The sequence below is a fragment of the Thunnus albacares genome, chromosome 9 (genome assembly GCF_914725855.1).
Source record: "Thunnus albacares chromosome 9, fThuAlb1.1, whole genome shotgun sequence".
Taxonomy (NCBI): Eukaryota; Metazoa; Chordata; class Actinopteri; order Scombriformes; family Scombridae; genus Thunnus; species Thunnus albacares.
In genome coordinates this window covers 10,318,080-10,343,871 of record NC_058114.1, presented here as the reverse complement: position 1 = coordinate 10,343,871, position 25,792 = coordinate 10,318,080, and the positions used below count along the sequence as shown (strand labels likewise).

Here is a 25,792-nt window from a genome sequence, read left to right as displayed (position 1 = left end):
ATTCCATATTTACATTGACGTAGCTGTGCTTATATTGTCTCTGCCTGAGGCAAAATCTCAGCAGAACTCATGGGTGGTTATCAGTTATTTTATGGAGTGTGGGATAGGTCAGTTTTGTGTAAAAAAAAACAACAACAAAAAAAAAACTGATTCATTTACCACAAAGATTATTTTAGCCTGAACAAAGTGTTGTGTAAGAATAACGTAACAAAAATTGATCAGTTGCAAGAACCGCCTCCATGGAGAGCTGATTATGAGGACATTTGACCTCCGGAGCGTGGAAAGGAAGTGAAAGCTCATGACCAATTATTGGAAATTTTATATAAAACAGTGCCCAGGGATATTGTAGGTGCTTCTTGTTCTGACTAAAAACCGTCCACCCAGTCATCATTACATATAAATTCTGACAACAAACAGTGGTAACATAGCTCAACTGTTATTTTTAAGTATATTCAGTTGAGTTAGACCAGGTCTCACCTTTTAGAGAACCACGTAACATTACTTAGTAGTAGGAATTCTATGAAAAGTCAGTTTTGCTTTCTGTCAATGCTGATGTACCACATGATTGAATGTCATCACGCTTGTTCTTCTTTTGTAAACCTCCCACCTCTATTGATCTATGTGCTTGTGAGAGATAGAGGATACGTCTTACCATGGTCACTCTCTGTCCCCGATCGTCCCCAGTACCTCCGTCTCCGCTCTGGAGTGTGAGTGTGCCTCTCGATCACCGCGGCAATAAATCGAGTGTTACTTACTGGAAGTTAGGAGAGGACACAGGTCAGCACAAAGGCTCTGTTTAATGAGCAGATACTCCTGCTGTACAATAGTAAACCCAAGTTTAAAACTGTGCAATCCAAAGTATTCAAACCCTTGTATTTGTGGTAGCTTATGTTACATATAACTTAATTCATATCAATGAGACATCAAACAAAACTTACTGATTCCTCTGTCCTCATGGCTGTCTTCATCCCTCTCGTCTCTTTCGTTATCCAGGTTGGACATTCTCACTGACATTTCTGGAGGTGAAGAGAGTGGGAGGGAAGAAGCAGAAAACCAAGATGAGATAGATGCTACTATCCTAATATGTGAAGTATTACAAACATGGTTTATTTATCCAAAACCACAACCCAAAGGCCAGTTAATTTTAGATGGAGTGTGTGAGGATTACAGTTAATATTCCAATTAGCTCTTCAGCCCAGATAATAACCCGTGTACATGATCTTAGCAGCCAGAAGGAAGGCTCGTTTTTGTGTGTGTGTGTGTGTGTGTGTAAAGGTGTAGTTTTTACTAAAAGGGAGGGTGCACATGTTGCACCTTAAAACTGCAATTTAAGTTAATCTTGCCTTTAACCGTGTATGTTTGTGTGTCTTGCCAGTACAAGCTAAAGCTGTGGAAGAGATTGAACATACCCTCCATGCACACACACACACACACACACACACACACACACACACACACACACAAAGCTAAGAGTATTGCAGTTTTTATGAGCCAATTCCTCAGTGTAATGCCTTGAGATAACGTAACGCTGCACGCTCCACCATCTATTCCAAGTTGTTTACCAAACTATCAGACTGAAAGTGACTAAGACGAAGAGTTTTAATGAGGCTGTAATCTTGTTAGATGTTTTTGTCAATAACGCTGAGTAATTACACAAATCATGTAGCAGATGCTGCTGCTGTGTGACGCTAATGTCAGCTGTTTAGCTCCAACAGCATTTGCCACACTGCTTTAAAACTTTCTGTCTTTCTTTGACACTTAAAGAAATGTGAGGAAAAACATGTGAAGGGTAACACAAACAGTTATCAGATTTGTTTTCATTGTTGCTCTTGTAGTTCTTTTAGTACTACAGGCCAACCAGTAGGCATAAAGCAGAATTCAGAACAGAATCTAGTGTTTTTCTACTTTCTGGGCCAAAATATATGACAGCGTGCTGTAAAAAGCAGTTAAAAGTGATGAAATTTCATGTCATTATCTGTAAGTTACAAATATGTAGACACTGCATTTCTACATATGTGTGTCCATCCTTCAGTCTTACCCTGCGCTGCCAGTGGTGACATGTGCTGGTGTGAGCGCCTGTGAATCTGGTGTCTGTATGCATACACGGCCAGCACCAACACCATGATGCATCCCATGATGCCCCCGGCGACGGGACCTACAGGTGCGCTCTTGATCATGTTCAGAGACGCCACCTCCTCGTCTGCAGGAGAAATAGAGAAGATGAAAGGATAGGAAGGGGTAATCAGACGTTTTTTTTAATGAAGTTATAAAGGATTTCAGATGGCTCAAGAAGTGGCAATACAACAAGCTTATGTCATACAGCACAGGGTCAGATCTCAACTCCTGCTGCACTGTTAGTGCTTCTTCTACTTCGCCTCTATTCTCTCATCAGTGTGAACTGCTGCGGAAGAGTTATCTAACTGCAGGCAGATGGCCAAATCCCCCTCTGAGAAAAGTGATATAAAAACTGAGGAAAAACAACAGAAACGTTTGAAATATTGGTTTTCTGTGATCTACAAATGTAACAGCTCTGCTGGTCTGAGGACCCAGAAACATTGTGCCTTCTGAATTCTTTTGTTGTTGCTTGTTTGTTTCTTTACTCTGCTGGCTGACATTATACTTTTTTTTAATGTCTCATAACTGTGGAACCAAGCCTGATTAAAATGTTAACTAGACGTGCACTGAAGTTAAAAAAAAACAAAACTTTTATTACCAGTTCTTAAATATAACTTGTTAGAGATGCAGAGTATTTGAAAGACTCAGCTCGTTTATCTCAACCTCAGACTTAAAAAACCCATCATAGTTACAAACAGATGGCCTAAAATAACCATTTCTTTAGGGTAATGGTTCAGTAGAGCGTGCTTTCAAACCCAAATGTCACTCACCCAGAAGCCCCATGCTATCCACATAGGGACTCTTTGCGCCGACGATGCCCCCGAAACACTCCTTCTGCAGGGCACAGTATGGCTTGTCTAGATGAGTTTTACCATCTCTGTCCACCATGCACCACTCACAGTCCAACACACCGAAACAGTCGCTGAAACAATACACAGAATATACATACAATGATCAAAACAAGACACGCTTGAAAAAACTTTTTCAGAAATTGGCAAAGTGGTAAGTCAAGATTCTGGGTAAATACATGCAAAAATGTTTCTAAAGTGACTTTCTTCGTCATTACCACTGGGTGGCACTGTGCTGTTAATGTGTACTAATAACGTTCTCGTGGTTGGTGTGTTGGTTTATTTATGATGTTGTTATGAACTGTGCGTGTTTACCTGCTGGTGTATCTCTGGCTGCAGCGGGTGTTGATACACTGGGGCAGGGTGTCATGCAAACTGGGATCAATCACATTCAGACTGATGGGCTCTTGATGCACCTCACAGCTAGGGTTTCTGCACAACACACACAATCATAAAACACACAAGGTAAAAACACAGAGAAGCGTAGGTACATATTCTTGGAAAAAAAATACAAACAACAACATTCAGCAGACAACATCCATCCAATTCCAAGCATGAAACATGATTACACATGACAAAAGCAGATAAAGTAAAATTGACATTAAAAAGCATGAGCCCACAAAGTCATGTCCTCAACTTGTCAATTTATGCAAAACAGCCTGAAAAAAAAAAAAAAAAAAAAGAAGAAAAACATCAATGCTGCTTGACACAAAACACAGAGAAAAATCTGACAGTGAAAAATGATAATTGCCTGTCTTCCTGAAATAAAAGAAGAACTGGCATTTGAAACATTGATGCGCTGTCAAAGGCTGCTGATGGCTGATGAAAGGAGGTGGGTGAAACAAGAGAGAGAGAGATGTGAGAGACACTGTGAATGATAGACAGAGTGGCAAAAACAGTAGAGGAAAAAAAAAAGACTGACACAGCTAGAGCAAGCTAGATATACAGAGAGAGAGAAAAAAAAAGTGAGGAAACACCCACTAACATTTACACTGGACGCAGCAGCACACGCATGTCCGCAATTCAAATGATAACAATAAGAATATGAAAGAGACTTGCCAGCTTGGAAAGATGTGCATTTTTAAAAGACACCACAGTCATGTACAAGGACTAAAGACATGATATTTACAAATGTCAATCATTAGTGCTAACACAATATGATAGAAAATAATCTATCTGAGAAATAACACATAATAAACATCTGATGTTGAGGCCGCAAAATCATTTACTTATATTCATTATTTAAATAAACATCATACAATGAATATGTTCTTTGACTTATGACAAGACACTGGGATGCACTGACATCCATCTAGCATCTATAACCAATATCTCCAGTGCAGGAGTCAATAAACTAAACTAATAAAATAGTGTACAGAACATGCTGGTAGTCTTTATCTGAATAACAGTTCAAAACCTATTTCACAGCACCCTTTCTAGCTTTCTTTATGATTTGTAAATGTCAACCTGAAGAGACTGTATCTGCCTGGTTTGTGATTGACAGCTAACTGTCTTGTCTGACATATACACCAAGACTGGTACATCCTTAGGTAATTCTTCAATTAACAAAGAGTTTGGGTTGTTTTAATTAAATATAAAATCCTAGTATTAAGAACTAGCTTTATTGAGTTATAAAACAATAAGACTGGCTTGCTTCTGGCCTTTGTTTAGACACAAAACACCCTCAAATACCTCTGAGACAATGGGGACGAGTAGTTTGTGATACTACTACTGTAACAATCCACACATCCTCAGAAAAAGTATCAGGCTTCATCATAAGCTGTCTAAATGAAACTCATTCACTAGTTATGTAGCCTTCATATTACATCACTTAATGTAATATAAGAAGCAATGTGAAAAGTATAGATGTAAATGTAGTGTATTATGTGGCTCAGGAATGTCTTCTACTGACCTGTTTTCAGCACTGGTGAGGTTGCCTGTACACTCGTTGACCTCTAGAGGGCACTCACACGGGCACTCACACTCATTCTGCTCCATTCTAAAACACACAAGTTACAAGTTCATTGAGAAACGTTCACATCATAGTTCATTATTATAGTAAACATAATTGACCATGGAACAATGGCTCTGTACAATGTGGCTTTCCTGAAATACATCATATATCAGACAGAGCAAAAGTAAAAATCTTCAGAGAGAATGAGCAACTTTTCAGGACAATGGATTATTATTATTATTAAACACATTTTTTTGTAGCTGAGTATCTGTTCAAATAAAAAGGCAGGATGTGATTGTACATAAAATTCACAATTATTGACTCTTAAAGTCACAACTAAAGGTAAAAGGATTCTTTTCTGAACTTGAAAAAAGACTAAACATTAAAAACATATTCTGCAGGGAGTCCCAAAAGGAGTATCATCATTTTTTTGTGTGCCTGGGAGCTAAACAGGTAGGTGAAACCCTTGTGGGTATGTGGGTGAGGCAGAGACCTGTGGCAGTTGAGACAGAGGCGGTCCACGGTGCTGCAGGCGCAGAACGCCAGAGAGTCACAAGTTTCGTTGACGATACCAGCAAACGCGTTGGTGCCGGGGATTCGGGTCAGACGATACTTAGAACAATGGCTACCATGGACCAGGTTGGTTAGATCCCCCTGAGAGAGAAAAAGACAGAGAGAGAGAGCAAGATTAACAAAGTATCCCACTGGGTGTCTGGAAGTTCAAGAGATGTTTTTAAAGATCTTTATGGTCCTATTTTGAATGCGAATCAAATTTTTTAAAAAAACAACAGAATATAAAAAGGGTTGGGCCTCTTTGTAATTAAGCACAACAAATTAAAATCCTGGATCTATAAAGAGAGAATATAAAAATGAATGAGACAAATGACATTATCTACAAAGGGACCTGAGGTATTTAGAAAAATGTATAATATTATTCTAACTCTGGGGTTATGTCAGAGAGGGTAACCAGGATTTAACTATAATTACATGGTGAAAAAAAAAATCTTACATTACTGTAAGGCTGTAGGCTTTAAACTGCCCTCTAACTACCTAAAAACACACAGTAGTTCTAATATAATCAGAGTAATAAGAAATACTCCATGGTTGCAACACCAAACATGGCCACAAGATGGCAGTGTTATACTATCAGATATTCACATTGTTAAGAAGGACCCTGACAAGTGTGTCTGTGTTTGTCTACTAGCAGACACATCAGACTCAAACTGTTTTCTGCAGCCAGTCGTACATCCAGTTATCTTCTCTATCTCTGACGTACCAGTATGCTGGTGTTGAACTTGTAGAAGCGCTGCACGGTGCGGTCACTGAAGCTGTTACACAGGTTTTTCTTGACAAAGTTGGGATGGTTCAGGATGTCATTCGCCACCAGTGGCTCCTGCCATCAAGAAGTCATGAGGACAAAGTGATGAATGAAAGAAGGAAATAAAACATCAGACAGATTAATTAGACAAGTCCAAACTAAATCTTGCAAGGAAGTAGAGGGTGTTTACAGTTTGCTTGTTTATGGATGAGAATGAGTGTGTTTGTGCGGGTGCAAATGTTTTTTTGTCTTGCATGTTGTACACTACAATAAAATCATTCTGGCCGTTTGGCCTTGGTTATGGACATATTTAATGTGTTGTTTTGTGTCTTGTCAAAGAGACAGATTGTTTCATTCATGTGTGATGTTTTTTTTGTTGTTGTTGTGTGGTTGTGATTTTTACATTTATTTATTTGTCTCTGGGTCCTTTACCTTGTGTGTGATGTGCTGTTGCTCTGCAGGGGCATGACCTTTGGGGTCAATGAGAGTGGGATGTGCTACCAGGTATCCCCTGTCCTCCATTATGAAGCACCTACGATACACAAAGACACAAATATATGTAAGTGAGAGCAGACAGTAACTGCTAATTCTTTGAGGGTGGATGCATTAAATCAAACAATAAATGTTAACTTACACCTGTTTTACCATAAAACGATATCAACTACAATTATTTTGGATCCCTCTTTTTACCCAGTACCTAAACCAACTCATCCATCTGCTAAATACTGCTCCATTCTACCTCCCTTTATTCCTTAAACATTCTGCCAAATACTGCTCCTCTTTGCCCCACACCCCCATTTGGGCTAATCCTGTTTTATATGGCCCCTGAACATCAACAGAAAGAAGATGAAGGAAGTGAAGAGAGAGAGAGAGAGAGAGAGAGAGAGAGAGAGAGAGAGAGAGAGAGAGAGAGAGAGAGAGAGAGAGGTGAAGACAAGGGAAGAAGAGGGGACTGGGAGAGGAGGGGGTGGAAGAAAAGGATGAGGAGAAAAAAAAACAAAACGGTCGACATAAAAGCTGGAGAAAGTACGTAGGACTGAGGCAGCAGCAACGCCACATCTCCAGCAGCCCATGATAATCAGCTTATCTCTTCTTCCCTCTGTCTTTTTTCTTCTTATTCTGCAAGTTTAATTCTTGCTCAGTAAAAATGAAATTTTGTCACCCTCTAAGGAAATTACAGGGGCAAGCATGAGGGAAGCAATGATGTGTATGAAGAAGGACAACAGAACAAATCGGGGAAAAAATTCAAAAAGATGACAAGTAAGCCAACCGTCTTACCTGATCTTGTTGCCCTTGTCCTGGTTGCAGATGGGCAGCAGGTCCAGCAGGACCTTATAGAAGTAGCGTAGGGTAAAGTCTATACCCATCACTGCAACTGCATAACCAGGGGCCATCTGAGAGCTAGAAAGAGAAGAGAGGACAGAAAAGAAGATAAGGAGAAGAAAAGGACAGACACAAAAACGAAGCATGAAGGGATTGAAATGACCTGGTAAAAAAGTAAAACCTCTTTGTTAAACCGTTGTTGTGTCTGTGTCTTAAGTATCCTACAAGTCAATAGTCTACTTTCTACAGACCTTACAGGATAAGATCAACATTTACAGACACCTTCAATAATCCACATTTACCTGCACACTCTGGGAATTACTGTTTACACAAACGACAGACTGCACAATGATATGCTCACTGAGCCAGTACACAACAAACTAATCCTGACTCATCAAACACACCGATACGCACTGTTTGTCTGTATACTGTACATTTGCATGGACCATGGTAAACAGTTCTTGTTACACTGCTTCAAGCAGTGTTGTGGCTATCCTAGTGAGTGGCATTTTAAGCTTGCTGAACTAGAAACATAAACACTTTAATCTCAGCTGCAATTACATGCTTCTTAAAGCCTCCAATTCTCTACTAAAAGAGTTTATGTAGAAAGCAGTCTGCAATCATTTCTGTGATAATTGGGAAAAGCATAGGGTGTGTTATCCTTTTGGTTATTTGGCTTTCTTGTGTCCACACCAGACGTTTGGAGGAATACAGCGACTTGCTTAAGAGCACGCGAGAAGAGGATGCTTGACGATATCTGGGACTGAACCCAGTACATTTGGGTGAAGAATATGCTCTCACTGCAACAAAATAGTAAATGGTGTCTCCTTATGTCTTCTTCAGATTCTCCTCTGTCTTCAGAGATAGTGAGATCTGACTGAAGTGACTTCCAGGCTGAAAGCCTAAGTGCCTAAAATGATGGCTTGGATCATAATAATCATGCAACTGCCACATTTGATAATGAGTGCTCTTAATTTATCGTCGCTCATCACTGGTGGTTCTGTGTAAAGATTCACACAAAAAAATTAGCAATGATGAAATGATTAAACAAGTCATCATTTCTCAGATACTCATTCAGGAGCAGATGTGACTTGTAGAAATAGATATCCCCCTGTGCAGTAATAAACTAATAAAGCAGAGGGGTTTACTGTGGTAACAATACATGCAGTCTTCTTACCTGGAGGCATGGATGGTGTGACTGATGGTCACAACATAACCTGCCCCACCCACATCCAGGTAGGGCCCCGTGAAGGTGATGAGGCCAGGGTTAGCCACCGCATGCTGGTACCTACACGACACAATACATGAAACAGTCAGAGGCAGGGGTGTTTCATAAAGTTTGTGGTACAATGTACAATCAATGCAGGTTTGAAAACACTCGCCAAGGGCTGAAGTGGAAATTTTAATTATTTACTGGTTATCACCAACAAGCCTTGTGCTCACAGTGATTGTACTCTACAAAATGTGCTGATAACCATCCTAACTGGACGAAGAAAAACAGAACATACCAGAATAATTGGACATGACTAAAAAAAAAATGTGTTCTCTGTTAACTTTATTATTTCAGCTTCGCTTTATCTTTAGAGTAAACAGTGATGAAAAATGTTATGCCTGCCTAATATTCTCTTGGCTGTTTAAGAGTTTATTACAAATCAACAGCTAGACAAGATTCAGCTCAGTAACCATTATGATCCATTTTTAAGCAACACGCACCTACAGTTTACACACACACACTTCACTTTAACTCTTACCTACCCAACCCTGTCTCATAACTCCTTGTTCTCCCCTAAAACACACACACACACACACACACTCCTTCCTCCCCCTTCACACCCTCCAAAGTATGCCTCACCATTGTCTACGGGTCGGGTCGAAGGCTTTGTCCATCAATGATCCTGGGTAAATCCGGAGCACCCCACTGGGCGTTGCTATGTAACGCCGCACAATGTAGCAGTTGAGGCTACTCATTTCCATTAGTGTCATCCACTCATCCGTGACGTGACTGGTCGCCATAACCTCGTTCCTGACAGAGGACTGCCGAGGGGAAGGATGGAGAGAGAGAGAGGGAGAGGAGGGATTGTGAGGGTGGAGGAAGGAAGGAAGAAAGAAATTGGGGAAGGAGTAGAAAAGTAAGAGATTAAATCTGTGGTTGGCCTGAAATGTAAGTTGGCAAAAAACTTTTGGCAAGTCTGCCTCCAGTCGACCCACAAAAACAAAACAGAAATAAAAAGTGACTACTGTCTATTCAACTCCTCTACTTTCAAAACTTAACTTACAATCAGAAGTGAAATTATTCTACTGTCTTACTGCTGAAGACAGTCATACACATTTTCCATCAAATATGATGTGTTTAAGATGAAGAAATCATAATCAAGAAATCACAAATGATAAGGCTCGGAAAACCAATTATCTCTATTGCTCCTAAAGACCTGAAAAACACTCAGAAAGATCACATCACAGGACCATTTCAGAAAAGCTTCGACGTTTGAAAGAGGTGATGAGGTCACTGGAGGAGGCCTTTAAGACTAGCCTGGGAATGAGAGCTGGGACTGTGGCTTAGAGTTCAAACTCTAACCCCCTACTCCCCCCAGGACAGGAATGCACACAGATTGCCAAAGCCACATGGGGGTCTGTCCCCTTCTTAAAGATGCAGAGCTTAATTTAAATTTTGTGAATATTAGTTTTAATATTAGTGGCCTGAAAAGTTGGACCATCTTTGTCAGATACTGTAAGTAACTGAAGGAAAGTTATAAGCAATAAGTACATCTAAAAACACAAGTGTAAAAAAAAAAAAAAATCCCTTGAGCTCTCCTGGGACACATTAATTGTGTGTCAAAGTGCTTTTACATACTTACTCAATATGAATATTTGTGAACACGTCTGTAACCAGACCGCAGGGCTGGCTATGTGCCACGTGTTTGTCAGGTAAACAACATTAATACTGTGTTTGACAGTGTGTGCCTTCAGGCCAGCCTCAGCACTGAGCTGTAACTGTGTTCCCATGCTTGTGTACCTTGAGGCCTGGGTTGGCTATGAGCCTGGTGTTATCACTCAGGTAGGCGGTGTAGTGCTCCACCATACGCTTTGTTTCTGGCTGACTGAGGTGCTCGTAGGGAGAGGAGAAACTACCAGCTGCCAACATCACTGTGGGAGATTCTGGGAAAAACACAGAGAGGGAAAGAGGGACAGTCAGAGGTGCTAAATCAAAGTTTTAGAGCTGACTGTGGATAAAAATAAGTATTGTAATCGTATACTAATCTAATACTCTACGTTTTGACATCATAGCCGAGGTCTGTGGACCGGGTGCTTTTCTTACCGACGGTGGCGAGCTGTTTGAAGTGCAGGCAGGAGCTGGGCTGACCCAACAGGTCTAAACGATGGTAGAGGAGCTTGGAGCTTGGAGCGGTGTTCAGGTTCTTCAGCTGCTTTACTGGGATCTCTGGCTGCACGTACACGATGCACAGGATGAACGACGTGTCCTGGACCTAGAGGACAAGAAAGGAAAGGAGCTTAATTTATGCTTTGTATTAGAGATCCCCTCCTGATATGTTTTAAGACATTTAAAAGTACTCTGCTTTAAATAATGATTTGTGTCTGATATGTTATTCCCCCCCCAAAAAGTTCAACTACCTTGTTCAACTCCCTGATTGAAAAATTATACATCTATGAATATACAAATATGTTTTGTCTCAAATGTTTAACTACTAGACACAAGATACTACACTGGAAGTTTCAATTTTCACATCCCACTTGTGTAAGTTTAGACTACGATTAGCATCCAAAATTGTTCTGTTGTGACAAAATCATGGTCATATGTGCACATCTTAAATTCAGATTTAAGGTGAGCACAGAGAATCTTTCCCCCTTCTAGAGTCAAACTGAGCACACACCAAACATCCAAGTTTTTTTTAGTGAAGGGACTTTAACATGAACATATTCCAGATGAATCTGCAGTATGCAGTCAAGCAAGTTTAGTACATACACTAAAATACGATACATTTACTTTTAGTGACTGGGGTAAGCTGATGAATAACATACTGGGTGTTGATGATGGTTATTGTACACTTGAGTCCTACATATTTTGTCGAAACTAGAGGCAGGAGAGACGATGACATTACACACACTCCCCATCTCCATCTCCCCTCTTTCTCTATGTTTAGTGTTAGACATCACAGTCGGTGTTTTATGGGCTGCAGGCGTCTTCCACAGAAGACAACTGCTATCGCCCCACCAATTCTAAATAAATCATGCGGGATTAGCCTGGTCTTTAAATTATGAGGCCTTGTTGCTGAACCATGTCATGAGGAAATAGGAGAAAATGAACTAATTTTGTCATAATTGTGGTCAAAAGTACAAAATTTGACAATATGATTGTTTCATTGATAAGTTCCCTGAATATAGGATAAAAAACAGCGTGGGAACAACAGTCTCTTCTTGATTGTTGCTCTCTAGGTCATTTTTCTGGGTCTGGAACATTCATTTTAAAAACCAGACACAGCTGTCCAAGTCATGGCAAAGGTGATGTGTTTGAACTCTTGCGCCTGTGTGAAAAAAACAAAATGTCAAAAGCTTTTAAAAAAGGCCAAAAGTGAAATGTCTACATTAAGTGCGATATTTTTGCTCCTGCCAAAAACTCTAAATGTCAGAAAGCAAAAAGAGTCAACATGGCGTGATGTTATTGCTGTCCTGTTGCCATTTGTTCCTAACACATGACACTTCTGGGCCTGAGAGGAAAAGCAGATTTGAGGCGTAGACAGTTTCTGGGTGTGGGAGCACTTGGTTTTTATTACACTGACTAATTTAAGGTGGCGGAGGTTTGGTGGAGACACAAAGGCTGGGAACATAAATCTCTATACTGTTTTTATACAGCTATACAGAAATGATAACGAGCTATAGACAGCGAGGGAGGAGACGGAGAGAAAGTTAAGTCAGCGGAGGAGTATTTGAGACGGTTTTTGTCCCGTCATGACAAAGGCTCATGAGCCAAAGATCATTCGTCACTGATCTGACTACAAAAGCACTTGATGTGTTTTAAAAGGGTATAATCCTTTCGCTCATATTTATTCTGGCCTACTGTCATTCAAATAATGACAAAATAAGCAATTATTGGTATATAATCTCCATCATTGTTAAAGTTGATTTATAAACTAACTTTATTTTCTGCTTTGGGAAACATTAAAATTACACAGACAATAAGAAAAAGATGATGATGTTGGGTGTGCTGCTTAGTCATGTGTTCTTATTTCAAATAGATTTGAAATGTATGCAAACTTGCTTATTTGTGTGTGTCTTCAAGTGTGAAATGGTGAAGCAGAAAGTCATCAACTAAATGCTGATCTGTGAAGGAAAAATGTTACGTGTTGAGCCGACTACACCGTCACCTACCAGCTTCCAGGCGTAGCTAACGTTGTACGCGTCTTTGCTGTTGTCCCTGAGTCGGTTGGTGTGCCAGGACAGAGAGGAGTTGACGGGCACCACGATGATCTGACTGCCCAAAGGGAGGCTGCAAGAAATACAGAGCTTTTGAGTAATCATAAAATACACATTAAATGTGCTATGAACTGGTATATGTCTACGGCTGATGGTAATTTTGGTTTTAAATGGTTTTTGAAGCTGGCGTCTTCCTCATCCCTTCTCACCTGAGGATATTCTGTCGTACAGCGGGGAATCCTGGGATGTTCTCATAGTGGATGATGTCTGTGTGCAGGGGAGGCTCCGTCATCAGATAGGGTCGTGTTAGTGATGGGTGCATCAGGGTGTAACCTGGGAAATCAACCAGTTGACAACAGCAACATCATTAATTGGTGCTTTTACACCAAACAAAGAAAAACAGGATCTGCATACATCATTAAAACAATAACCAGCAGCAGATAAATTGGTGGTCACTAACAAACAAGGGACACGTTCATTTCAATTCATAAAATTGACAGTCTAGTGTGAAATAAAATAAATCAATGGAGAATAAAAATGTGTGTACGTGTGGCTGATATCCGTAAGTGATATGTGTGAAATACAACTAGTTAAAGCAGCAGCAGCATCTGAATCTGATTCTGCGGCGCTGTGTTCGCTACAGAGTCACAGCATCAGCCGAAGAGGGAACCGTGCAGTTTAATGCTGCTTTCTCCCCCAAAATCTGAAATTCCACTGAGCGGCACAACAGAAATAATAACCTTCAAAGTGTTCCAAAGGCGCTCAGTCGCAAACAGTACTCTCTAATAAGAAAGTGTAGTCCCGTAGTAAACACAGCTCTTAACAGCAGTGGTAATCATTCTGGGAGAGAGAAAGCCCTAAAGAAACACAGAATTGAAAGCCCATCTGTGTTCAAGGGAGTAAACAAACAAAATACCATGTGCTTTTACTCAGTTCTAATAACATTGTGTGTATTTAGTGAGAAAAAGAGGGTCTATATTTATCAGAGAAGCAGCAGATTCCAAAAAAAGTCACAATTCCTACAAGCTTTCCATGCAAAAATAAATCCCACATACTCATCTACTATTTTAGCTTCAGGTCCGGAAGCTTCTTGTCAGCTGAGTATTTACCTAAACTCTAATTGGCAGCAGACGATTTGCATGCCGGCTAATAACTTTAATAGGAGTCATTTGTCAATGTTTACCGAGTTGCTGCGTTAATAGGCCGGTGCAGTAATAAGCTATAATTTGATGGCATATTTATTACAATAACAAACATTTTAGAGAGAGAGAGAGAGAAAAAAAAAGAGACTCTTTGAATGGCACAGCAGAGGAGCGGAACTCGCACAGCTGCAAAAACTCACTCGCAATAATTGGGTTTTGGTTTGCTTAAAAATTCTGATGGTGGCTAACACTCGTGCAAACCATTTGAGTCAGTAACTGTGCCCATGTTTTATAACTTTCCTCCACCTCTCTCTCCCTATCCCACCTTCCAAAATCTCCTCTCCTCCACATGTTCTTCTTCCCACCTGCTCTTCACTTGCTCCTCATCAAATCTCCAACCAAACTTTACCTTCAGCTTCAGTTTGTTTTTTTAAATTCTCCCTCCTTCTTGCCTCCAAACAGCATGGCACTGCCCACACCAAAAACCTTCACAAATTAAGTCTGGTTGTTTTGTTGTTGTTTTTTTGAACCAGTCAAATTAGATACATATGCTTTCCCAGTTTTATTATGGTTTGGGCTTGGTGAGTATTCGGTTTCAGTTGGGGTTATTTGAAGTCTTTTCATTAGGGGGTGACATTTTTAAAAGATAAAAGATAAAAACCCAGTGACACAGTTATGCACAAAGGTGTGAAAATAGCCAGAGCTCTATGCACTTTGCTAACTCTTCTCTCCACATTCCTGACATTCCTACTGTCTGTTTTTACTGCTGAATCGCCCCTGTGTTGGCGGTGACGGCTGCAGTGAGCTTTCAGAGAAGAGACAGAAGGACTGCAACTCGAATTTGGATCAACTTCTGAACAGTCAGGTTGGATTATGAGTTGACAGGTACTCTCGCTTTACCTCCCCCTCTATATTACTGAATTAAACCCTTAGATCTGCTATGAAAGACATACCAATAAAAGTAATATTTATGTGTGTGCCATATAAATGCAATGAAAACCTAGTTCTCATTTTATTTTAGTTTCCTTTTAAATACCTAATTTTCATCTTAGATTTGCAGGTCGCTTGGCGGGAGGACAATGCCACCAAGAGCAGTGTCACCTTTTTTTCCAGCCAATATTACTCAGTATAAGTAACAGAACCAATCTGTAGTTATAGTTTCATTTAGCTAAAGCCTGTCCATTAATCGCACAGTTCTTCAGGCCAACAGAGCACAGCCTACCTGTTGCACAGCACCACTTCAGTCAAGACCACCTCAGCTGAGGCCAAGACAAACCAGGACCGGACATGAGCACTACCGCCCGGCACTGTGGCAACGCACTGAGGCATGGCTCAAGAGAGAATGAAATGCCAAAGAAATGCCAGAGCTACCAAGAAGATGTCAATTAAATCTAATAAGGAATAATGGCTTTGGAAGATGTTGAGACAGACAAAATAAAGTGTAATTCCATTTGTATGTTAAACAAGAACACCAAAACACATTCTTTTCCCACCATTTGGAGCTTTTCTCTATGGTTATGACTAATAAAGATTGATACTATGAATAGGCGCAGAGATGTAGGTCGTATGTTTTTTGTTTTGTTAAAGGCTTAGAATTCTAATTTTGTTCATTTTGCTGACCGCAAGTTACCATTAATGGAAGGGAATTTGGAAAAAGAGCACCATTTCTCTGCAGTAGATAACCCTGCTAATTCTTATGTGATGAAGAACATGAGTTTGTGCATGTGTGGGAAAGTCCTGATTCCAAAAAAAATATTTGCACTGGAGCGGATTACTAACACATGGCCTGTCTTCCATGGGACTGACCTTTGTTGTCAATGAGGAAGGTGTATGAAGCCAGAGAGTCTTGGTAGTAGGTGACATCCTCCAAGATGTAGGCTAAATTCACATCCACCCCGACTACGCCCAGGAGCAGGTTACCAAAATAACACGGCCGGCTCACAGTCATAATAAAGCCTGGAGAAACAAGAAAGATGTGAATGAAGTTCATGCAACAGCTCAGTTAGCTCATCTTGTGTTATCAGTTTAGCTCTGTTGTGATCATATCATTCATATCTATGCAGTTTGGATAAACTCATCTGAACTGTTTCATTTGTCTTCTGGTAAGTGTTTATTAGCCTGGTTCCAGACTTCGAAACGGTTCAAATGTTACGCTCATTAACAGCTGATTCCCCAGATGGAAAAATCAAGCGAGCCAATCACAGTTTTGTTGGCTGAAAAAGCAGGGATGAGTCAAACATGACAAACATTAACTTAACTATTCTAAGTAACTGCTAATGAAGTTTTCATGTCAACTGAAAAAAAATGTTGGCAGGATGGATACGTCACACTGTATTTGCAATTGAGTGTTTATCAGGCTACGTGTTTCTTACCGTTAACCCAAATGTAATACTGATTAATTCATGCAGTTGCAACAATAGGTCCATTAGTCAATCAAGAGAAAATTAATCAGCAACTGTTTTGATAATGGAATAATTGTTTTGATCATCTCATAAGCAAACATGACAAATATTTGCTGGATTCAGCTTCTTAGATGTGAAGATTTGATGCTTTTTTTCGTCATATATGAAAGTAAACTGAATATTTTTGGGTTTTGGGACTGTTAGTCAGACAAAACAAGACATTTAAAGAAAATTATTTTTGACATCTTACAGACAAAATTATTTATCGATTTATCAGATTAATCAATAATGACAATAATTGTTAGTTGCAGCCCTATATTTATGTCAATTTAGTTCGCTTTGACTTAACTCATTGCAACTTGTTATGGATAGAAACCTCAATGATCTTGGCTATAATCTAAAATATCAAATTAGTCCAGACCGAAGTTCTTTTCGATCCAGTTGGGTCCAGAGTACTCACCGTCTCCCATGGGGTCAGCATAGGGCAGGCTGAAACGGGCCAGGTCGATCATGCGGTTGGGCAGGTTGATGTAGAAGCGACCCACTGTCGTCTCCAGGTTGCTCAGTTGGTTCAGCACCATCATGCTGCCCTTCATCACTGGCATCATGGAAGTTCCTGCTGATCCGGACGAGGACGCTACAGAAGAACGGTCTCGGTCAGATGTTCGGTCGACGCCATACTTCACCGAATTCTGCTCCGCAAGGTCCCTCAGGAAGGCCAACTCCTTCAGACCTGTTACTCCCTCTGAAGGAGGAAGAAGTGAGATAGAGATTGAGTTAAGAAAAGAGAGAGTGAGACGATGACAGAATTTGTCTGATTTAATTGAGCAGTAATATTAAGAACAAAACTGTAATTGATGGCATGGCTGAACCTCTACTGAACAGGGTAATTGTGCAAATAAAAGAGGAGGGAAGGGGGGGTTTGGAAGGAAATAGAAAGCTCTTAACTTAAGAGCACATGACTCAAATTCCTACTATAAAAGGCGGTTTTCCCACTGTTCTCTTTCCCCTCTAGCAGTAAAAAAGAAATTCTTTCAAGGAGTTAGAAAAAGATATTACACTCCTGCCACCAAACAGGGGCTGGATTCAACAAGATTCTTGAGATGAGAGGTTGAGAACAATTAAACTCATGCAGTTCACATGGCCAAGCAGTGAATTGCTTGCATAGAACAGGATCAGCAAGCTTTGACTACTCAACACCACACTGACTTTAGAAGGAAACTGATTTATGGTCAGCAGTTCAGAGATATTTCAAACATGCAGGCCCTGACTTGTGATTCTGCATTGTGATCTCTATAGGCTTTATTTGTACAATCCTTCAAATCTGCCAAACACAACTGTCATATGTCAAACTTGGAGATCATGACACAAATAAATCCCTCATCACTTTTAAGAAACTCTGCAGCCGAGATGTTAATGCACACTTCAGATATTAGACTCAGATTTTATCTTTCCAAGCCTCTAAAGGTCGTTTAGAGGGTACTGAATAACCATGACTGGCCCCCACAGCTGTCACCTGGACCATTTGGCATCCCATAACCTATTGGGAAGGATAGAGCGCAGAATGTCTGCCAGTATCCAATCATTGACTGGATTACAGCAGAATCCCTATTTAATGCCAAGGCTCTGCTCTGTTAATCATCACGCTGGGCAACTGACGGGGGGCAATGTCATCATGGGTGGCAATGTCAAACGAGCACAAGGGAGAAATCTCGCTGACAGCACAGGTTTCTGTTTACCTTCTGTTTACCTTCTGAGGGAGTATCTTCTTTCTAGGATGGATATGATAGTCTTCACAGACCAAAAGTATTCTTTCAGTAATCTGAAAGGGTACCCTTCAGAATTTTTGAGTCAGTGAGCGGACAGATTTGTTTATAGTTGGCATTTCTCACCAAATCATACTTTGTGCATCTTTGAGGCCTAAAAAACATATAAAAACATATTCAAAGGCCATTTTTTTGAATATTTTGAGACCTACATTGTTGTAGATAATTTGCCAACAGACTGTGAGGAATTAATATGAACTGGACAACAGCTGAATAATAATTGCATAACTTTATGGGCTATTAAAGGCTATTTTAGAGGTAATTATGTTGAACTTTGTATAGCCAGTCTGTGCTGCATCTACAGTACATATCAGTATGTGAAGTAATCCATCATCACCCACTTACTCAATCTGTCTGAGCTGCTGTTCCTATTAGTGTTTCAACTACCTAGCCAAGATTAAAAAAACAAAACACACAAGTTTGAGAGTAACTTCAGAGGCATTAGGGGAGATAAAAAGTCTAACCTGTGTAATAATATTCAAACAACTCATGTTTATAGTCTAAGCTTTATTTCCTGTCATAACCCCACCTCTACCTCCATTGGTGTTCTATAAATATGGTCTGTGGTGCAAAAAAAGGTTGGCAGCCAGTTTTCTTCCTCCCTGTCTCTTGCTGCAGCATTGCTACATTTCTTGGCATTACATCAACCAATTGTTGATTTGTGGAAGAGCATGAAAATACTATTGTGTAACCCTCGTGCTTGTACATATATAGTCATTGCGTGTGCTAGTAGGGTCCGTTATTAAAAACAAAACAGGGACCGGACACATTACTCTGAAGTGTCTTTGGAGGTCAGGATCTCCGCACGTTACCTTAATGTGGACTGAACTGATGAGAAATCGAACCTGGTGCTGTTGACCACCTTGAAATATCTATGATGAAGGGTTCAAATCTCTCAAATCTAAACTAGAGCTGAAACAATTATTGGATCAGTTAAATGAAAGAAAAGTTATCCACAACCAATCCTCAACAAATGATGATAAATGGTTTAATTCCAGTTTCATTTTGGGCTCTGGAAAATTGTGATGGGCATTTTTCTGTTTTCTGTGTTTTTTGTCATTCTATAGACTAAATGATTAATCAAAACTCAAACTGCCAACCAGTCAAGTTGCAGTTTACATCCATGTCTGTCCAGACTCATATAATATTTGTAGTGAAGATTTTGAAGGAATTTAATAAAAGGTATTAAGTGTATTTTCCCTGTATATGTTCACATTCATGGCCAAAATGCTGATTCTGATAGAAAACAACGTTGTAGCCATGAAAGTAGACGATGCTTCAGATATGGATGTTGCTGCAAATTCTAAAACGTGGACACCAAACACATATCTTCGACCCGGCAGCACAGAAGATCTACACATTCACCCCAGTTTCAAGGTGAGCACCCATTCACCAATTCAGTATCTGACCAAATGTGAAATATGGTGACAATCTCCCCTTCTGTTCCTGAGTTATGGTGTTGAATAATGGCCAGAAAAGTGTTTTTGCAGAACATTATGATGTCACAGTAATGTTAACCTTTGACCTTTTGGATATAAAATGTCATCACTTCATAATTTTATCCTATTAGACATTTGTGTGAAACTTTGTCATAATTAGTGGATGAATTCTTGAGTTATGGCCAAAAAACGTGCTTTGTGAGGTCAAAGTGACCTTAATCTTTGACCTTTGACCACTAAACTCTAATCAGTTCATCCTTGAGTCCAAGTGGACGATATCTGAGATATCGCATCCGGGACAGACGGATGGACGGACAACCTGAAAACATAATGCCTCTGGCCAAGGCTGTCGCTGGTGTGGAGACATAAAAACACAGGTATGTATGCAAAATATAATCAGTAAGTAGGCTCAACATGTAGGGTAGAAACTAATAGAAAATACATTGTCATTTACAGGGCAGCAGTTTATTCTAGTAACCATACACTGCTTTGGGGTGGGTGGTGGGCATCTCATCAGTGCAAACACACACACACACACAACTCTGCATTATACTGCCAAAGGACTGCTGATCTCCTTGAACAATCAGCACTTCACATTTGGCAGGGGATGCAGGGAATAAGACACGCACACCCATAGCGGGCCTTTCAGCTGCATGCGACAGCATCAGCAACAAAACAAATGCTTTTTTGGATATGCAATGCTAATAAACTCAGAGGACATTAGATTTCTGCATCCTTTTCATCATGGAGTTCTTTAAACGAGCAAGGTCCTCTGTCAGTCACACACAGAGTGAGCAGTACACCCTTTGAAGTCTCACTCTCTCCTCTCTTAGATGTACCTAATTTCCATTCTCTGATGCAAAAATGATTTGTATTAATGGTGGACTAATGCATGCACAGCAGAGGCGATTGTTTGTGTGTGTGTGTGTGTGTGTGTGTGTGTTGCAGAGGGAGGAGGGAATTAGAGGAGACAGATGGATGGACAAGGACAATAAAAGAGGAAAAGGAAGCATACACACCACACCAACACACACCCACGCTGAAAACAAAAAGCCTTTGAGGTTTCTGAGCACCTCTCTAACCTTCAGTCTTCTCGTGAGCACATTGTATCCAAGAACAGAGAGAGAGGATATCTAACAAACAGAAACAGCTCCCAGAAAAAGCCAAACAGGAATGAAGCTCCGGATACAGTACGTGCAGAGCAAGAAAAGAAATCAACATTTTAAGTGGAGAACATGTAACACTCGTAGAGAGCCAAAAAGCGGTCTACGTTTGACGCACTTCATTTGGCCTATTTTAAACAGCAGACACATACAAAAGCTGCAAACACTTGTGCTTTTACTTTGAAACTTTCTCATTTTTGATCCAGAACTATATAACAGTCCAAATTGTAAGTAAAATGCTACTCTCTCTCTCTTTATTAAAACGCAATTTGGGCTCTTTAAATAAATGAATAAATAAATATATGTATAATATGAATGACCTACCATTCATGAGAGCGTAGGTGAGGATCATGACAGAGTTGTTGAGGTGTCTGTTCTCCTCTCTGACCACACTGAGTGTCGCTCTCTTCTCCTGCTCCGAGGACTCTCGAGACGTGATACCAGACGACAGGTAGATGATCACCATGTCTGTGGCTGGTAGAGGATAGGAACAACAAATAAAAGAAATTAAGCTAAAACAACAGGGGGGAGCTGATTGCTGGCAGCACACAGAAAACTGATTCCTGAAAGTGCAGCGTTATCACAATTTCACTGATTTTTTTCTTCTGTAGTTCTTACTGGTACTCTGCTTGCTGAGGCTGGTGGTGTTGCGGAGCAGCTGGAAGGCCTTCTGGAAGCCCGCTGCGTGCTGTGTGGTACTGTCAGAGGCTTTGATGTTGGAGATGAAGGTGGTCATCTTCCTCTTGGTCTCGCTGGTGGCTGGAGACAGCAGGCTCTTATAGCACTGGTCCAGAGAACAGGAGCGAACTGTCTCTGCCACGGACAGGATGGAGATCTGGAGAGGAGGGATGATGAGATTGAGTAATGAACAAAACAGCTGGAGTAACAGATGTTATCAAAAAGTTGGTGTTCCAGACGCTTTTCCTTTTGAGAATGTTCTGCAAACCTGTAAACTTCTAAATATGGATATTTCTTAATAAAAAGGACTGTTTCACCAACCTTGTCATGTTCATCTATGGCGTTTAGGATGACCAGCGCAGAGTCCCTGGCAATCTGTAATTGGGTGTCAGTTACCGACGCTCCGTGGTCCACCATCACTACGATGTGTTTAGACTGGGGACGCACTGCAGACACATACACAGGCCTGCAGGAAACACACACATGAATACACACGAACATGCATGACCATGATCCTCAGTTAAGACAATATTAAGACATTTTTATAGAGCTAATAAATGCTCAAATTAACAGATAAACATACAGATTAAAGTATTTTACATGTGCAAACAAAACACCTGTAAGTGTCTTTGTCTTTCATTCTCATCCTTCCCTCATTAAGTTTTGTCAGAGGAGCCTTTCCCTCAACCTGGAATCTCAGTTTTCACAAGAGATTCCCACCAGCCTAATGTTATTTTTGGTGGAGGTTCAACACTTTCTCCATTCCATACTGTCACTGCTGAGTTATTAATCCAAAACCATGTGTTTCAAATCTTACACCTACAGTATATATGAAACCTTCAAGCTTCAAAAGTTACAACTGGGTTGTTACTTTTCAGTTCATACCCATGTGTTTTGGGGTATAAAATAAGATTTCAGTAGTTTGTCTGGCCTCATAAGGTCATAATAACATAACTAACTTTCTGTATTAGTATGACTTTATTATGGGCCGTGAGTGTTACAAAGATTTACAATCTCTGTTGGCTAGTTGGCAGCATGGTCAATTTACAAAAAGCTATGTGACTCACTGTTGGCCTGCTGTTAGTGTAATAACGGGTCTAAATCTATTATTTTGTGTAATCACAGCAATGCAAGAAGAGTAGTGATGAGTTGCCCCATTAGTCTTCCTTCTAACTTATTTTCGAGCTATATTTTCAATATGTTATAATCTGTGTGTCATTGTATCTGTTAATGTATGTGCATTATCAGCTGTGTGGGGCACAGAGGGGTGCGGAGGATCGGAGGGTCAGCGCCTGTGTGTGTGGTCCGCTGGACAAGGACACACTAACACAGGGTGGAGAAGCAGAGTGATGTACTCACAAAGCCTCATTCACAGTTGAAACAAGCCAGGCAACGTCATTTCTCTCATGGCTGTACGCCAGCTCACTGACTCAAATAGCCAGAAAAAAAAAACCGAAAGACACGATTTTTTTTTTTTTTTTTTTTATAGAATTGAGAGCCAATGCGAAATGCTTCAGGGAGCAAGGGAGAGACAAAGAATATAGAAAGAAAAGATGAGAGAGAAAGAGGCGTCTTTCAGCGGTGGTCACATAAAAACCCACAACACTGGAGGTGTGAAATTCCAACAGGCTTTAATGGTACAGAGCTACATTCCTGACAAGGGCATGTGTGGTCAGGGTGTGTGAGGGCAGCATGCCATTAACATGCCCTCTGGGCCACCCCACAGCAACTGGCATAGAGGAGGGGTGAAGATGAGGAGGAGGAAGAGGAGGAGGAGAGAGGGTGAGAGCAATGTGGGGAGGAATGAGTTGTTATGGCTTTAACCTCAGCCAGCTTATTCTGGTATGGTATTCTGTAATGTGAGTAATATCTGTTGACAAATTGTATGTATGGTGTTAACTTTGAGCTTGGTTGTTGTGTCTCTTTCCCATTAGAACAACTGGATTACAACCAGAGAGAAACAAATGAAAAGTAAAGAAAGGTTGCTTTATACCTGCTGCGGTGCTCGTAACTTCCTTTACAGTGGAATTTATGGGCAGGGAACACAGTGAAGATGCCCTCCTCTGAGCTGAAGTACTGCCATTTTATACCCGGGTTGGACTTCAGGTTGTCTGCCAAAACTGCAAAAGAGAAAGACAGAGAGGGAACAGCAAAAATTATTAATAAGAGTGAAGGACAGCGACAGAGAAAGGAAGGGAGAAGAGGATCAGGATAGGAAAAACCAGCGAGAGGTGGGATGATGGAGGAAATGGGAAAGGCTGTTGGGAAGGAGACTGAGGAGTTCAGTACTTTGTGTTTAGATTCAACCTTTGATGTGGCCGAGAACCACACAGCCTCAAAACATCTTTCAAGAGGGAGACTTTTTTGAGGTCAGGGGTTAACTGTGATTCCTGTGTGAGAAAACACTCACATGACAAGATCAGTCCAAAAAACACATTCCATGTGTCTGTACGTCACCCTCAGCACTGGACTAATATCATGATATTCAACTGTTAACAATTACTATTGCTTGCTTTCTGTCTTACTGTCTACTTGTTATTTACCCGTCAGCTTGAGCTGGGTGAGGAACCTGTGCTCTTTTGATCCTGTAAAGCTCTTTGAGACACTGTATGTGATATTGGACTTCAATGAACTTAACTTGATTTATATATACACATTTGAGAATATTATATTACACATTGTCATATGATATAATTGTAGAGCTGCAACAATTCGCCAATTAATTGATTACGATTAGTCGATTGACACAAACTGTTTTGATACGATTAGCTGTTTTTCATTGTCGTATATGATGATGAAGTGAATACCTATCTGAATATCTTAACATTTTAGACAAAACAATAAAACTGAAGACACTCTGAGAAATCGTGAATGAAAATTTTCACTATTTTTTTTTTTAACATTTCATAGCATAAAAAAAGCCTGTATGCCATATCTAATAGGCACATTTTTGGATGAACCCAAGTACCACCCCCTAGTTGCACCTTTCTAGTTATGGGACCAAATATGGTGTCACCCATGTCCCTTCTTGGACAACGATTGGCCTGAAACCACATGACCATATATCCAACCCATCTTTGTAGATGTCCCATTGGCTGATATGTGTCTATTTGTATATGATTGGTTGTCTTTTATATTTTTTTTTAAACCTTTTTTTATACCCAACTTACTTTATTTAAATGGTGTTTGTAATGCGTTTTATGATGACCCTGATGAAGGCCACAAGCCGAAATGCGTTGGTCAACTAATAAAGTTGTTCTTCATACTACAAGTGTTGCGGGAGTTCTCATCTCTCTTTATAGCATAAAAACAATCAATACAATAATCATTTTCAATAATGATAATAATGGTTAGTTGCAACCCTACATAACTATGTGCATCTTTAGTTAAATCCCAGCATTATGTAGATTGGAACATAACTTCTCATGCTCAAAATGACAATTTGCACTAAAAGCAGGTTGAAGTGGAAACATTGTCTTGTCTTAAATCAGGTGATCTCAATTAACCATGTGTGTGAGCTGCTGCATAGAAAATATTCTAACTTGTCTCGTGTGTTGTTTTTCTGTAACTGGCCTTTTCACAGCTATTCACATCCCTGCAAGCATTTTATGGTGACCGGACATAAAGTACAGTATACACATGTACTCTCACAGAATAAGTTTAATCAAGTAAAAAAAAAAGCATGAGCTACTAAACCACAGTGATTTTGATCTGTGTGTCATAACAGTGTCTGCAGGCCGAGCTAAAACAACTACAACCTCTGCAGAGACACTGAGCTTAACTGTATTTGCTCAACACTAACAGACAGATTTTTACTGGGTCACAGAGTCAACAGTATCTTCACAGAGATCCCATCACAAAGCCAGCAACTTCCTTTCCGCTCACTGCAACACAAAACGGCCTTTCACAAAGAGGCGATGGGGGGAGGGAGGCACAATTATAGAAACTTTGGGCCTTTAACCAGACAAACAGCTACAACGGAGAGGGAAGAATCAGAGCGTAGCCATCAAAAGTAGGCTTCATTAAAATTAAACGAAACAATAATGCAACTGTTAAAACAACTTTTCATTTAAAATACAGGAATGCAGATTGGGCAATCACCTTAAATCCTAAATTCTCAAACAGTATACCAAGTTAACTAATCTTACGCATAT

General features: G+C 40.2%; 1 protein-coding gene across 1 annotated transcript in view; it reads right to left on the bottom strand.

The window, feature by feature from the left end:
- cachd1 (cache domain containing 1) overlaps positions 1-25,792 on the bottom strand; it is a 92,645-nt gene that overhangs the window by 8,363 nt on the left and 58,490 nt on the right. The window contains exons 5-26 of the mRNA XM_044361645.1: positions 23,632-23,758; positions 21,960-22,104; positions 21,579-21,795; positions 21,285-21,434; positions 16,993-17,277; positions 15,937-16,086; positions 13,198-13,321; positions 12,944-13,061; positions 10,875-11,043; positions 10,572-10,714; positions 9,411-9,592; positions 8,736-8,846; positions 7,514-7,636; positions 6,668-6,767; positions 6,194-6,310; positions 5,411-5,571; positions 4,876-4,962; positions 3,279-3,395; positions 2,886-3,037; positions 2,039-2,200; positions 939-1,016; positions 653-754 (exon numbers count right to left, since the gene is read on the bottom strand). Of these exons, the coding sequence (XP_044217580.1) occupies positions 653-754; positions 939-1,016; positions 2,039-2,200; positions 2,886-3,037; positions 3,279-3,395; positions 4,876-4,962; positions 5,411-5,571; positions 6,194-6,310; positions 6,668-6,767; positions 7,514-7,636; positions 8,736-8,846; positions 9,411-9,592; positions 10,572-10,714; positions 10,875-11,043; positions 12,944-13,061; positions 13,198-13,321; positions 15,937-16,086; positions 16,993-17,277; positions 21,285-21,434; positions 21,579-21,795; positions 21,960-22,104; positions 23,632-23,758 (3,120 nt within the window). The remainder of the gene's footprint in view (positions 1-652; positions 755-938; positions 1,017-2,038; positions 2,201-2,885; positions 3,038-3,278; positions 3,396-4,875; positions 4,963-5,410; positions 5,572-6,193; positions 6,311-6,667; positions 6,768-7,513; positions 7,637-8,735; positions 8,847-9,410; positions 9,593-10,571; positions 10,715-10,874; positions 11,044-12,943; positions 13,062-13,197; positions 13,322-15,936; positions 16,087-16,992; positions 17,278-21,284; positions 21,435-21,578; positions 21,796-21,959; positions 22,105-23,631; positions 23,759-25,792) is intronic.